The following is a 15,404-nucleotide window of genomic DNA, read 5'->3' as shown; positions in this document are numbered from 1 at the left end:
CACATACTAACAAGGAATCCTGGAATGTTCTGTGTTGTGTAGAGTCCTAGAGCAGCACAAGCTCACCAAGGAGCAGTGGGAGGACCGGATACAGACCTGGCATGAGGAGCACCGAGGCATGCTCAGGTCTGTGTGGATTTCCTTCTCTTTCTCTGTTTGTGTTAATGAGGGTTATTGGGAGAGGTGTTTTGTCTCGTAGAAGATGCATTTGTCTGAATGGTTCCCCACAACGAGACATTTCCATGTCAAAAACGTAACGATGATGTGCGTTTCCCCCAGAGAGGACTCTATGATGGAGTACCTGAAGATAGCTCAGGACCTGGAGATGTACGGAGTCAACTACTTTGAGATCAAGAACAAGAAGGGAACAGAGCTGTGGCTGGGAGTGGACGCCCTGGGACTCAACATCTATGAACACGAAGACAAGTCAGTCTCACTACTACTACAGCTGTATCAATTATGGCTGGCCTATTGGAAATCTACTGTTAAACTACGTACTGTAATGATAAGCAGATGTTTAATCAGATTTCGCCGAGTTGTTCTACTTTACAAACTGTAGTTTGAGTGTTGGGGTGAATCAAAGATGTCCAAGAAGAAAAGAGAGAGAGAGAAGGATGGGTAAATGTTATTTTTTAGCAGTAGAGGAGAGAGGGGTGGGGAAAGAGAGTAAGTAGGGTCTGTTACTCTTCCTGTCTTCCTCTCATTTGTGGATGGGACACGACTGTGGCACGGCTTTGAAATGGTTTCCTGTCCTGCCACTCAGACCTATTCCCTTTCTTTCCCAACACTGACCTCAGATCAGCTGGTAGACAATAATGCAGTGCCAATCTCTTGAGTAGAGACTTGCATTGGCAGGACTGGAATCTGATCACAGATCAGTATAATATACAGCAATCGACATGGATTTGGACGTCTCTCGCCTATCATCGCCATCTGCTGGCAGCTTTTATTGCACAATATTTTACACCCCAAAATACAACTTAATTTTGAATATTGAAAACTGTCTGTGTGCATCAATTACCAAATATCAACATTTCCCCCCAGACTGACACCAAAGATCGGCTTCCCTTGGAGCGAGATCCGAAACATATCCTTCAACGACAAGAAGTTTGTCATCAAACCCATCGACAAGAAAGCTCCAGTAAGTCTCCCGTCGTCTGATTTTTTTCCTTTAAGATCCCAAAACAACAAGATGTGAAGACACAGATCCCTTTTCCAGAACAATAATAAGTAGTAGTGAATTATACTCTAAAGAGTTCATCATATTCTCTGTTGTCAAACATAGTAATCTCATGGTCTATCTAGCCATCCTACCGGTTTTCCCCTGAGCTCGGTCTCCTGTGTCCCTGTAGGACTTTGTGTTCTACGCGCCACGGTTGCGGATCAACAAGCGTATCCTGGCTCTGTGTATGGGGAACCACGAGCTGTACATGAGGAGGAGGAAGCCTGACACCATCGAGGTGCAGCAGATGAAGGCCCAGGCCAGAGAGGAGAAACACCACAAACAGCAGGAGAGGTACACACAGAGACACACACTAACGCAGACACACACCTTCTGACAATACCCCCAGATCAGCACCACTAGAGGGCAGTATTAGACTGTCTGTATATAAATTGCTATCAAGGATATTTACTTTACTTTCATAGTCATAGCTATATGTTGACAGAAATGAAAGCCTATGTAGAGAGACATTCCATAGCAGGTATGCTGTATATTTGAACCTTTCTAGCAAACAACAATATCACCTTTTCAGAATATTTTATAAAGTCAATATGAATCATCCAGAATGTTGAAATTACATACAGACATTAACAAGACATCATGTACAACACATTGACATGTTAGTTTGATACTCTGGATATTACAGTACACTTTAAGATACTTAAGATATCACTTAAGGTGACGATGATAAACACCGCTATATAGTGCTTCGTTGCAAGGGTTCATTTCCTAGCGGTTAGATGAGATATCCCTTCATCAATTCCTGACAGAGCCCAGCTGGAGAACGAGAAGAAGAAACGAGAGCATGCCGAGAAAGAGAAGGAGAGAATAGAGCGAGAGAAGGACGAGCTGATGAAGAGACTGAGGCTGATCGAGAACCAGACGATGAGGGCCCAGGAAGGTACCAGTCTGCCTCTTCCCACAGCTCCCCTGATCTTCAACCCTCTAACTTTCCTCCTGTCTCTGTACTAGTTAGTGTACACGCTATAATACCAAATACATTCAACATTCATGCAATATCTGCACCTCTTATTTGCCATAGGGGAATTATATATTTACTTTGTATTTAAAATCTTTATTGACCCAGGGCAATATCAGGTGCAAATGTTGCACTGTTGCAAATGCTAGGTAAACCTGCCTCTGTCGTCACCTGGAGTGTTTTCATGGTGTTGATATGATGTGGGCTCTAAATGGGGCTGTTGGTTGGTCAGTGTCAGTCAGTATGCCAATGGGACCTAACCCTAACCTTCTAGACTGGTCCTCACTGCACCACGGTACTAAACTAATTTCTTACTTCTTATAGAACTGTTCTCAGCACCAGGTAAACATTAAGTCCACTCAGAAACACTTATTTAAACCTCCCCCCTCTCAACACTACTATCTGATCTTATAGACTTGGGCGGTGTGTTGCGAGAGAGGGAGACAGCCACATTGTGTTCCAGTGGTATAGACTGACTTGGGCGGTGTGTTGAGAGAGAGGGAGACAGCCACATTGTGTTCCAGTGGTATAGACTGACTTGGGCGGTGTGTTGAGAGAGAGGGAGACAGCCACATTGTGTTCCAGTGGTATAGACTGACTTGGGCGGTGTGTTGAGAGAGAGGGAGACAGCCACATTGTGTTCCAGTGGTATAGACTGACTTGGGCGGTGTGTTGAGAGAGAGGGAGACAGCCACATTGTGTTCCAGTGGTATAGACTGACTTGGGCGGTGTGTTGACGGAGAGACATCCACATTGTGTTCCAGTGGTATAGACTGACTTGGGCGGTGTGTTGACGGAGACATCCACATTGTGTTCCAGTGGTATAGACTGACTTGGGCGGTGTGTTGACAGAGAGACATCCACATTGTGTTCCAGTGGTATAGACTGACTTGGGCGGTGTGTTGACAGAGAGGCATCCACATTGTGTTCCAGTGGTATAGACTGACTTGGGCGGTGTGTTGAGAGACATCCACATTGTGTTCCAGTGGTATAGACTGACTTGGGCGGTGTGTTGACAGAGAGACATCCACATTGTGTTCCAGTGGTATAGACAACTTGGGCGGTGTGTTGAGAGAGAGAGGGAGGCAGCCACATTGTGTTCCAGTGGTATAGACTGACTTGGGTGGTGTGTTGAGAGAGAGGGAGACAGCCACATTGTGTTCCAGTGGTATAGACTGACTTGGGCGGTGTGTTGACGGAGAGACATCCACATTGTGTTCCAGTGGTATAGACTGACTTGGGCGGTGTGTTGACGGAGAGACATCCACATTGTGTTCCAGTGGTATAGACTGACTTGGGCGGTGTGTTGACGGAGAGACATCCACATTGTGTTCCAGTGGTATAGACTGACTTGGGCGGTGTGTTGACAGAGAGATATCCACATTGTGTTCCAGTGGTATAGACTGACTTGGGCGGTGTGTTGACAGAGAGATATCCACATTGTCTTCCAGTGGTATAGACTGAGTTGGGCGGTGTGTTGACAGAGAGACATCCACATTGTGTTCCAGTGGTATAGACTGACTTGGGCGGTGTGTTGAGACATCCACATTGTGTTCCAGTGGTATAGACTGACTTGGGCGGTGTGTTGACAGAGAGATATCCACATTGTGTTCCAGTGGTATAGACTGACTTGGGCGGTGTGTTGAGACATCCACATTGTGTTCCAGTGGTATAGACTGACTTGGGCGGTGTGTTGACAGAGAGATATCCACATTGTGTTCCAGTGGTATAGACTGAGTTGGGCGGTGTGTTGACAGAGAGGCATCCACATTGTGTTCCAGTTGTATAGACTGGCTTGGGCGGTGTGTTGAGAGACATCCACATTGTGTTCCAGTGGTATAGACTGACTTGGGCGGTGTGTTGAGAGAGGGAGACAGCCACATTGTGTTCCAGTGGTATAGACTGACTTGGGCGGTGTGTTGACAGAGAGACATCCACATCGTGTTCCAGTGGTATAGACTGACTTGGGCGGTGTGTTGACAGAGTGGCATCCACATTGTGTTCCAGTGGTATAGACTGACTTGGGCGGTGTGTTGAGAGACCTCCACATTGTGTTCCAGTGGTATAGACTGACTTGGGCGGTGTGTTGAGAGAGAGGGAGACAGCCACATTGTGTTCCAGTGGTATAGACTGACTTGGGCGGTGTGTTGAGAGAGAGGGAGACAGCCACATTGTGTTCCAGTGGTATAGACTGACTTGGGCGGTGTGTTGACGGAGAGACATCCACATTGTGTTCCAGTGGTATAGACTGACTTGGGCGGTGTGTTGACGGAGACATCCACATTGTGTTCCAGTGGTATAGACTAAATTGGGCGGTGTGTTGACAGAGAGATATCCACATTGTGTTCCAGTGGTATAGACTGACTTGGGCGGTGTGTTGACAGAGAGACATCCACATTGTGTTCCAGTGGTATAGACTGACTTGGGCGGTGTGTTGACAGAGAGGCATCCACATTGTGTTCCAGTGGTATAGACTGACTTGGGCGGTGTGTTGACAGAGAGACATCCACATTGTGTTCCAGTGGTATAGACTGACTTGGGCGGTGTGTTGACAGAGTGACATCCACATTGTGTTCCAGTGGTATAGACTGACTTGGGCGGTGTGTTGACAGAGAGATATCCACATTGTGTTCCAGTGGTATAGACTGACTTGGGCGGTGTGTTGACAGAGAGACATCCACATTGTGTTCCAGTGGTATAGACTGACTTGGGCGGTGTGTTGACAGAGAGATATCCACATTGTGTTCCAGTGGTATAGACTGACTTGGGCGGTGTGTAGAGACATCCACATTGTGTTCCAGTGGTATAGACTGACTTGGGCGGTGTGTTGACAGAGAGGCATCCACATTGTGTTCCAGTTGTATAGACTGGCTTGGGCGGTGTGTGGAGAGACATCCACATTGTGTTCCAGTGGTATAGACTGACTTGGGCGGTGTGTTGAGAGAGGGAGACAGCCACATTGTGTTCCAGTGGTATAGACTGACTTGGGCGGTGTGTTGACAGAGAGACATCCACATTGTGTTCCAGTGGTATAGACTGACTTGGGCGGTGTGTTGACAGAGAGATATCCACATTGTGTTCCAGTGGTATAGACTGACTTGGGCGGTGTGTTGACAGAGAGACATCCACATTGTGTTCCAGTGGTATAGACTGACTTGGGCGGTGTGTTGACAGAGTGGCATCCACATTGTGTTCCAGTGGTATAGACTGACTTGGGCGGTGTGTTGAGAGACCTCCACATTGTGTTCCAGTGGTATAGACTGACTTGGGCGGTGTGTTGACAGAGAGACATCCACATTGTGTTCCAGTGGTATAGACTGACTTGGGCGGTGTGTTGACGGAGAAACATCCACATTGTGTTCCAGTGGTATAGACTGACTTGGGCGGTGTGTTGACAGAGAGATATCCACATTGTTTCCAGTGGTATAGACTGACTTGGGCGGTGTGTTGACAGAGAGATATCCACATTGTGTTCCAGTGGTATAGACTGACTTGGGCGGTGTGTAGAGACATCCACATTGTGTTCCAGTGGTATAGACTGACTTGGGCGGTGTGTTGACAGAGAGATATCCACATTGTGTTCCAGTGGTATAGACTGACTTGGGCGGTGTGTTGACAGAGAGACATCCACATTGTGTTCCAGTGGTATAGACTGACTTGGGCGGTGTGTTGACAGAGAGGCATCCACATTGTGTTCCAGTTGTATAGACTGACTTGGGCGGTGTGTTGACAGAGAGACATCCACATTGTTTTCCAGTGGTATATACTGACTTGGGTGGTGTGTTGAGAGAGAGGGAGACAGCCACATTGTGTTCCAGTGGTATAGACTGACTTGGGCGGTGTGTTGACGGAGAGACATCCACATTGTGTTCCAGTGGTATAGACTGACTTGGGCGGTGTGTTGACGGAGATACATCCACATTGTGTTCCAGTGGTATAGCCTGACTTGGGCGGTGTGTTGACGGAGAGACATCCACATTGTGTTCCAGTGGTATAGACTGACTTGGGCGGTGTGTTGACAGAGAGATATCCACATTGTGTTCCAGTGGTATAGACTGAGTTGGGCGGTGTGTTGACAGAGAGACATCCACATTGTGTTCCAGTGGTATAGACTGACTTGGGCGGTGTGTAGAGACATCCACATTGTGTTCCAGTGGTATAGACTGACTTGGGCGGTGTGTTGACAGAGAGATATCCACATTGTGTTCCAGTGGTATAGACTGACTTGGGCGGTGTGTTGACAGAGAGGCATCCACATTGTGTTCCAGTTGTATAGACTGGCTTGGGCGGTGTGTTGAGAGACATCCACATTGTGTTCCAGTGGTATAGACTGACTTGGGCGGTGTGTTGAGAGAGGGAGACAGCCACATTGTGTTCCAGTGGTATAGACTGACTTGGGCGGTGTGTTGACAGAGAGATATCCACATTGTGTTCCAGTGGTATAGACTGACTTGGGCGGTGTGTTGACAGAGAGATATCCACATTGTGTTCCAGTGGTATAGACTGACTTGGGCGGTGTGTTGACAGAGAGACATCCACATTGTGTTCCAGTGGTATAGACTGACTTGGGCGGTGTGTTGACAGAGTGGCATCCACATTGTGTTCCAGTGGTATAGACTGACTTGGGCGGTGTGTTGACAGAGTGGCATCCACATTGTGTTCCAGTGGTATAGACTGACTTGGGCGGTGTGTTGAGAGACCTCCACATTGTGTTCCAGTGGTATAGACTGACTTGGGCGGTGTGTTGACAGAGAGGCATCCACATTGTGTTCCAGTGGTATAGACTGACTTGGGCGGTGTGTTGACAGAGAGACATCCACATTGTGTTCCAGTGGTATAGACTGACTTGGGCGGTGTGTTGACGGAGAGACATCCACATTGTGTTCCAGTGGTATAGACTGACTTGGGCGGTGTGTTGAGAGAGAGATATCCACATTGTGTTCCAGTGGTATAGACTGACTTGGGCGGTGTGTTGACAGAGAGACATCCACATTGTGTTCCAGTGGTATAGACTGACTTGGGCGGTGTGTTGACAGAGTGGCATCCACATTGTGTTCCAGTGGTATAGACTGACTTGGGCGGTGTGTTGAGAGACCTCCACATTGTGTTCCAGTGGTATAGACTGACTTGGGCGGTGTGTTGACAGAGAGGCATCCACATTGTGTTCCAGTGGTATAGACTGACTTGGGCGGTGTGTTGACAGAGAGGCATCCACATTGTGTTCCAGTGGTATAGACTGACTTGGGCGGTGTGTTGACGGAGAGACATCCACATTGTGTTCCAGTGGTATAGACTGACTTGGGCGGTGTGTTGACGGAGAGACATCCACATTGTGTTCCAGTGGTATAGACTGACTTGGGCGGTGTGTTGACGGAGAGACATCCACATTGTGTTCCAGTGGTATAGACTGACTTGGGCGGTGTGTTGACAGAGAGATATCCACATTGTGTTCCAGTGGTATAGACTGAGTTGGGCGGTGTGTTGACAGAGAGATATCCACATTGTGTTCCAGTGGTATAGACTGACTTGGGCGGTGTGTAGAGACATCCACATTGTGTTCCAGTGGTATAGACTGACTTGGGCGGTGTGTTGACAGAGAGGCATCCACATTGTGTTCCAGTTGTATAGACTGGCTTGGGCGGTGTGTTGAGAGACATCCACATTGTGTTCCAGTGGTATAGACTGACTTGGGCGGTGTGTTGAGAGAGGGAGACAGCCACATTGTGTTCCAGTGGTATAGACTGACTTGGGCGGTGTGTTGACAGAGAGACATCCACATTGTGTTCCAGTGGTATAGACTGACTTGGGCGGTGTGTTGACAGAGAGACATCCACATTGTGTTCCAGTGGTATAGACTGACTTGGGCGGTGTGTTGACAGAGTGGCATCCACATTGTGTTCCAGTGGTATAGACTGACTTGGGCGGTGTGTTGAGAGACCTCCACATTGTGTTCCAGTGGTATAGACTGACTTGGGCGGTGTGTTGACAGAGAGACATCCACATTGTGTTCCAGTGGTATAGACTGACTTGGGCGGTGTGTTGACGGAGAAACATCCACATTGTGTTCCAGTGGTATAGACTGACTTGGGCGGTGTGTTGACAGAGAGATATCCACATTGTGTTCCAGTGGTATAGACTGACTTGGGCGGTGTGTAGAGACATCCACATTGTGTTCCAGTGGTATAGACTGACTTGGGCGGTGTGTTGACAGAGAGACATCCACATTGTGTTCCAGTGGTATAGACTGACTTGGGCGGTGTGTTGACAGAGAGGCATCCACATTGTGTTCCAGTTGTATAGACTGACTTGGGCGGTGTGTTGACAGAGTGGCATCCACATTGTGTTCCAGTTGTATAGACTGACTTGGGCGGTGTGTTGAGAGACCTCCACATTGTGTTCCAGTGGTATAGACTGACTTGGGCGGTGTGTTGACAGAGAGGCATCCACATTGTGTTCCAGTGGTATAGACTGACTTGGGCGGTGTGTTGAGAGAGGGAGACAGCCACATTGTGTTCCAGTGGTATAGACTGACTTGGGCGGTGTGTTGACAGAGAGATATCCACATTGTGTTCCAGTGGTATAGACTGACTTGGGCGGTGTGTTGACAGAGAGATATCCACATTGTGTTCCAGTGGTATAGACTGACTTGGGCGGTGTGTTGACAGAGAGACATCCACATTGTGTTCCAGTGGTATAGACTGACTTGGGCGGTGTGTTGACAGAGTGGCATCCACATTGTGTTCCAGTGGTATAGACTGACTTGGGCGGTGTGTTGACAGAGTGGCATCCACATTGTGTTCCAGTGGTATAGACTGACTTGGGCGGTGTGTTGAGAGACCTCCACATTGTGTTCCAGTGGTATAGACTGACTTGGGCGGTGTGTTGACAGAGAGGCATCCACATTGTGTTCCAGTGGTATAGACTGACTTGGGCGGTGTGTTGACAGAGAGACATCCACATTGTGTTCCAGTGGTATAGACTGACTTGGGCGGTGTGTTGACGGAGAGACATCCACATTGTGTTCCAGTGGTATAGACTGACTTGGGCGGTGTGTTGACAGAGAGGCATCCACATTGTGTTCCAGTTGTATAGACTGGCTTGGGCGGTGTGTTGAGAGACATCCACATTGTGTTCCAGTGGTATAGACTGACTTGGGCGGTGTGTTGAGAGAGGGAGACAGCCACATTGTGTTCCAGTGGTATAGACTGACTTGGGCGGTGTGTTGACAGAGAGACATCCACATTGTGTTCCAGTGGTATAGACTGACTTGGGCGGTGTGTTGACAGAGAGATATCCACATTGTGTTCCAGTGGTATAGACTGACTTGGGCGGTGTGTTGACAGAGAGACATCCACATTGTGTTCCAGTGGTATAGACTGACTTGGGCGGTGTGTTGACAGAGTGGCATCCACATTGTGTTCCAGTGGTATAGACTGACTTGGGCGGTGTGTTGAGAGACCTCCACATTGTGTTCCAGTGGTATAGACTGACTTGGGCGGTGTGTTGACAGAGAGACATCCACATTGTGTTCCAGTGGTATAGACTGACTTGGGCGGTGTGTTGACGGAGAAACATCCACATTGTGTTCCAGTGGTATAGACTGACTTGGGCGGTGTGTTGACAGAGAGATATCCACATTGTTTCCAGTGGTATAGACTGACTTGGGCGGTGTGTTGACAGAGAGATATCCACATTGTGTTCCAGTGGTATAGACTGACTTGGGCGGTGTGTAGAGACATCCACATTGTGTTCCAGTGGTATAGACTGACTTGGGCGGTGTGTTGACAGAGAGACATCCACATTGTGTTCCAGTGGTATAGACTGACTTGGGCGGTGTGTTGACAGAGAGGCATCCACATTGTGTTCCAGTTGTATAGACTGACTTGGGCGGTGTGTTGACAGAGAGACATCCACATTGTTTTCCAGTGGTATATACTGACTTGGGTGGTGTGTTGAGAGAGAGGGAGACAGCCACATTGTGTTCCAGTGGTATAGACTGACTTGGGCGGTGTGTTGACGGAGAGACATCCACATTGTGTTCCAGTGGTATAGACTGACTTGGGCGGTGTGTTGACGGAGATACATCCACATTGTGTTCCAGTGGTATAGATTGACTTGGGCGGTGTGTTGACGGAGAGACATCCACATTGTGTTCCAGTGGTATAGACTGACTTGGGCGGTGTGTTGACAGAGAGATATCCACATTGTGTTCCAGTGGTATAGACTGAGTTGGGCGGTGTGTTGACAGAGAGATATCCACATTGTGTTCCAGTGGTATAGACTGACTTGGGCGGTGTGTAGAGACATCCACATTGTGTTCCAGTGGTATAGACTGACTTGGGCGGTGTGTTGACAGAGAGGCATCCACATTGTGTTCCAGTTGTATAGACTGGCTTGGGCGGTGTGTTGAGAGACATCCACATTGTGTTCCAGTGGTATAGACTGACTTGGGCGGTGTGTTGAGAGAGGGAGACAGCCACATTGTGTTCCAGTGGTATAGACTGACTTGGGCGGTGTGTTGACAGAGAGACATCCACATTGTGTTCCAGTGGTATAGACTGACTTGGGCGGTGTGTTGACAGAGAGATATCCACATTGTGTTCCAGTGGTATAGACTGACTTGGGCGGTGTGTTGACAGAGAGACATCCACATTGTGTTCCAGTGGTATAGACTGACTTGGGCGGTGTGTTGACAGAGTGGCATCCACATTGTGTTCCAGTGGTATAGACTGACTTGGGCGGTGTGTTGAGAGACCTCCACATTGTGTTCCAGTGGTATAGACTGACTTGGGCGGTGTGTTGACAGAGAGACATCCACATTGTGTTCCAGTGGTATAGACTGACTTGGGCGGTGTGTTGACGGAGAAACATCCACATTGTGTTCCAGTGGTATAGACTGACTTGGGCGGTGTGTTGACAGAGAGATATCCACATTGTTTCCAGTGGTATAGACTGACTTGGGCGGTGTGTTGACAGAGAGATATCCACATTGTGTTCCAGTGGTATAGACTGACTTGGGCGGTGTGTTGACAGAGTGGCATCCACATTGTGTTCCAGTGGTATAGACTGACTTGGGCGGTGTGTTGAGAGACCTCCACATTGTTTTCCAGTGGTATAGACTGACTTGGGCGGTGTGTTGACAGAGAGGCATCCACATTGTGTTCCAGTGGTATAGACTGACTTGGGCGGTGTGTTGACAGAGAGACATCCACATTGTGTTCCAGTGGTATAGACTGACTTGGGCGGTGTGTTGACGGAGAGACATCCACATTGTGTTCCAGTGGTATAGACTGACTTGGGCGGTGTGTTGACAGAGAGGCATCCACATTGTGTTCCAGTTGTATAGACTGGCTTGGGCGGTGTGTTGAGAGACATCCACATTGTGTTCCAGTGGTATAGACTGACTTGGGCGGTGTGTTGAGAGAGGGAGACAGCCACATTGTGTTCCAGTGGTATAGACTGACTTGGGCGGTGTGTTGACAGAGAGACATCCACATTGTGTTCCAGTGGTATAGACTGACTTGGGCGGTGTGTTGACAGAGAGATATCCACATTGTGTTCCAGTGGTATAGACTGACTTGGGCGGTGTGTTGACAGAGAGACATCCACATTGTGTTCCAGTGGTATAGACTGACTTGGGCGGTGTGTTGACAGAGTGGCATCCACATTGTGTTCCAGTGGTATAGACTGACTTGGGCGGTGTGTTGAGAGACCTCCACATTGTGTTCCAGTGGTATAGACTGACTTGGGCGGTGTGTTGACAGAGAGACATCCACATTGTGTTCCAGTGGTATAGACTGACTTGGGCGGTGTGTTGACGGAGAAACATCCACATTGTGTTCCAGTGGTATAGACTGACTTGGGCGGTGTGTTGACAGAGAGATATCCACATTGTTTCCAGTGGTATAGACTGACTTGGGCGGTGTGTTGACAGAGAGATATCCACATTGTGTTCCAGTGGTATAGACTGACTTGGGCGGTGTGTAGAGACATCCACATTGTGTTCCAGTGGTATAGACTGACTTGGGCGGTGTGTTGACAGAGAGACATCCACATTGTGTTCCAGTGGTATAGACTGACTTGGGCGGTGTGTTGACAGAGAGGCATCCACATTGTGTTCCAGTTGTATAGACTGACTTGGGCGGTGTGTTGACAGAGAGACATCCACATTGTGTTCCAGTGGTATATACTGACTTGGGTGGTGTGTTGAGAGAGAGGGAGACAGCCACATTGTGTTCCAGTGGTATAGACTGACTTGGGCGGTGTGTTGACGGAGAGACATCCACATTGTGTTCCAGTGGTATAGACTGACTTGGGCGGTGTGTTGACGGAGATACATCCACATTGTGTTCCAGTGGTATAGATTGACTTGGGCGGTGTGTTGACGGAGAGACATCCACATTGTGTTCCAGTGGTATAGACTGACTTGGGCGGTGTGTTGACAGAGAGATATCCACATTGTGTTCCAGTGGTATAGACTGAGTTGGGCGGTGTGTTGACAGAGAGATATCCACATTGTGTTCCAGTGGTATAGACTGACTTGGGCGGTGTGTAGAGACATCCACATTGTGTTCCAGTGGTATAGACTGACTTGGGCGGTGTGTTGACAGAGAGACATCCACATTGTGTTCCAGTGGTATAGACTGACTTGGGCGGTGTGTTGACAGAGTGGCATCCACATTGTGTTCCAGTGGTATAGACTGACTTGGGCGGTGTGTTGAGAGACCTCCACATTGTGTTCCAGTGGTATAGACTGACTTGGGCGGTGTGTTGACAGAGAGGCATCCACATTGTGTTCCAGTGGTATAGACTGACTTGGGCGGTGTGTTGACAGAGAGACATCCACATTGTGTTCCAGTGGTATAGACTGACTTGGGCGGTGTGTTGACGGAGAGACATCCACATTGTGTTCCAGTGGTATAGACTGACTTGGGCGGTGTGTTGACGGAGAGACATCCACATTGTGTTCCAGTGGTATAGACTGAGTTGGGCGGTGTGTTGACGGAGAGACATCCACATTGTGTTCCAGTGGTATAGACTGACTTGGGCGGTGTGTTGACAGAGAGATATCCACATTGTGTTCCAGTGGTATAGACTGAGTTGGGCGGTGTGTTGACAGAGAGATATCCACATTGTGTTCCAGTGGTATAGACTGACTTGGGCGGTGTGTAGAGACATCCACATTGTGTTCCAGTGGTATAGACTGACTTGGGCGGTGTGTTGACAGAGAGGCATCCACATTGTGTTCCAGTTGTATAGACTGGCTTGGGCGGTGTGTTGAGAGACATCCACATTGTGTTCCAGTGGTATAGACTGACTTGGGCGGTGTGTTGAGAGAGGGAGACAGCCACATTGTGTTCCAGTGGTATAGACTGACTTGGGCGGTGTGTTGACAGAGAGACATCCACATTGTGTTCCAGTGGTATAGACTGACTTGGGCGGTGTGTTGACAGAGAGACATCCACATTGTGTTCCAGTGGTATAGACTGACTTGGGCGGTCTGTTGACAGAGTGGCATCCACATTGTGTTCCAGTGGTATAGACTGACTTGGGCGGTGTGTTGAGAGACCTCCACATTGTGTTCCAGTGGTATAGACTGACTTGGGCGGTGTGTTGACAGAGAGACATCCACATTGTGTTCCAGTGGTATAGACTGACTTGGGCGGTGTGTTGACGGAGAAACATCCACATTGTGTTCCAGTGGTATAGACTGACTTGGGCGGTGTGTTGACAGAGAGATATCCACATTGTTTCCAGTGGTATAGACTGACTTGGGCGGTGTGTTGACAGAGAGATATCCACATTGTGTTCCAGTGGTATAGACTGACTTGGGCGGTGTGTAGAGACATCCACATTGTGTTCCAGTGGTATAGACTGACTTGGGCGGTGTGTTGACAGAGAGACATCCACATTGTGTTCCAGTGGTATAGACTGACTTGGGCGGTGTGTTGACAGAGAGGCATCCACATTGTGTTCCAGTTGTATAGACTGACTTGGGCGGTGTGTTGACAGAGTGGCATCCACATTGTGTTCCAGTTGTATAGACTGACTTGGGCGGTGTGTTGAGAGACCTCCACATTGTGTTCCAGTGGTATAGACTGACTTGGGCGGTGTGTTGACAGAGAGGCATCCACATTGTGTTCCAGTGGTATAGACTGACTTGGGCGGTGTGTTGACAGAGAGACATCCACATTGTGTTCCAGTGGTATAGACTGACTTGGGCGGTGTGTTGACGGAGAGACATCCACATTGTGTTCCAGTGGTATAGACTGACTTGGGCGGTGTGTTGAGAGAGGGAGACAGCCACATTGTGTTCCAGTGGTATAGACTGACTTGGGCGGTGTGTTGACAGAGCGATATCCACATTGTGTTCCAGTGGTATAGACTGACTTGGGCGGTGTGTTGACAGAGAGATATCCACATTGTGTTCCAGTGGTATAGACTGACTTGGGCGGTGTGTTGACAGAGAGACATCCACATTGTGTTCCAGTGGTATAGACTGACTTGGGCGGTGTGTTGACAGAGTGGCATCCACATTGTGTTCCAGTGGTATAGACTGACTTGGGCGGTGTGTTGACAGAGTGGCATCCACATTGTGTTCCAGTGGTATAGACTGACTTGGGCGGTGTGTTGAGAGACCTCCACATTGTGTTCCAGTGGTATAGACTGACTTGGGCGGTGTGTTGACAGAGAGGCATCCACATTGTGTTCCAGTGGTATAGACTGACTTGGGCGGTGTGTTGACAGAGAGACATCCACATTGTGTTCCAGTGGTATAGACTGACTTGGGCGGTGTGTTGACGGAGAGACATCCACATTGTGTTCCAGTGGTATAGACTGACTTGGGCGGTGTGTTGACGGAGAGACATCCACATTGTGTTCCAGTGGTATAGACTGACTTGGGCGGTGTGTTGACGGAGAGACATCCACATTGTGTTCCAGTGGTATAGACTGACTTGGGCGGTGTGTTGACAGAGAGATATCCACATTGTGTTCCAGTGGTATAGACTGAGTTGGGCGGTGTGTTGACAGAGAGATATCCACATTGTGTTCCAGTGGTATAGACTGACTTGGGCGGTGTGTAGAGACATCCACATTGTGTTCCAGTGGTATAGACTGACTTGGGCGGTGTGTTGACAGAGAGGCATCCACATTGTGTTCCAGTTGTATAGACTGGCTTGGGCGGTGTGTTGAGAGACATCC

General features: G+C 48.6%; 1 protein-coding gene across 1 annotated transcript in view; it reads left to right on the top strand.

Moving 5' to 3' along the window:
* Positions 1-15,404, top strand: part of LOC139566241 (radixin-like) — a 107,565-nt gene that overhangs the window by 20,002 nt on the left and 72,159 nt on the right. The window contains exons 7-11 of the mRNA XM_071387280.1: positions 43-126; positions 280-426; positions 1,045-1,141; positions 1,353-1,516; positions 1,993-2,123. Of these exons, the coding sequence (XP_071243381.1) occupies positions 43-126; positions 280-426; positions 1,045-1,141; positions 1,353-1,516; positions 1,993-2,123 (623 nt within the window). The remainder of the gene's footprint in view (positions 1-42; positions 127-279; positions 427-1,044; positions 1,142-1,352; positions 1,517-1,992; positions 2,124-15,404) is intronic.

Source organism: Salvelinus alpinus, chromosome 38, assembly GCF_045679555.1.
Source record: "Salvelinus alpinus chromosome 38, SLU_Salpinus.1, whole genome shotgun sequence".
NCBI classification, from domain to species: domain Eukaryota; kingdom Metazoa; phylum Chordata; class Actinopteri; order Salmoniformes; family Salmonidae; genus Salvelinus; species Salvelinus alpinus.
The sequence above is the reverse complement of the archived record's forward strand: the minus strand, read 5'-3'. Positions and strand labels throughout refer to the sequence as shown.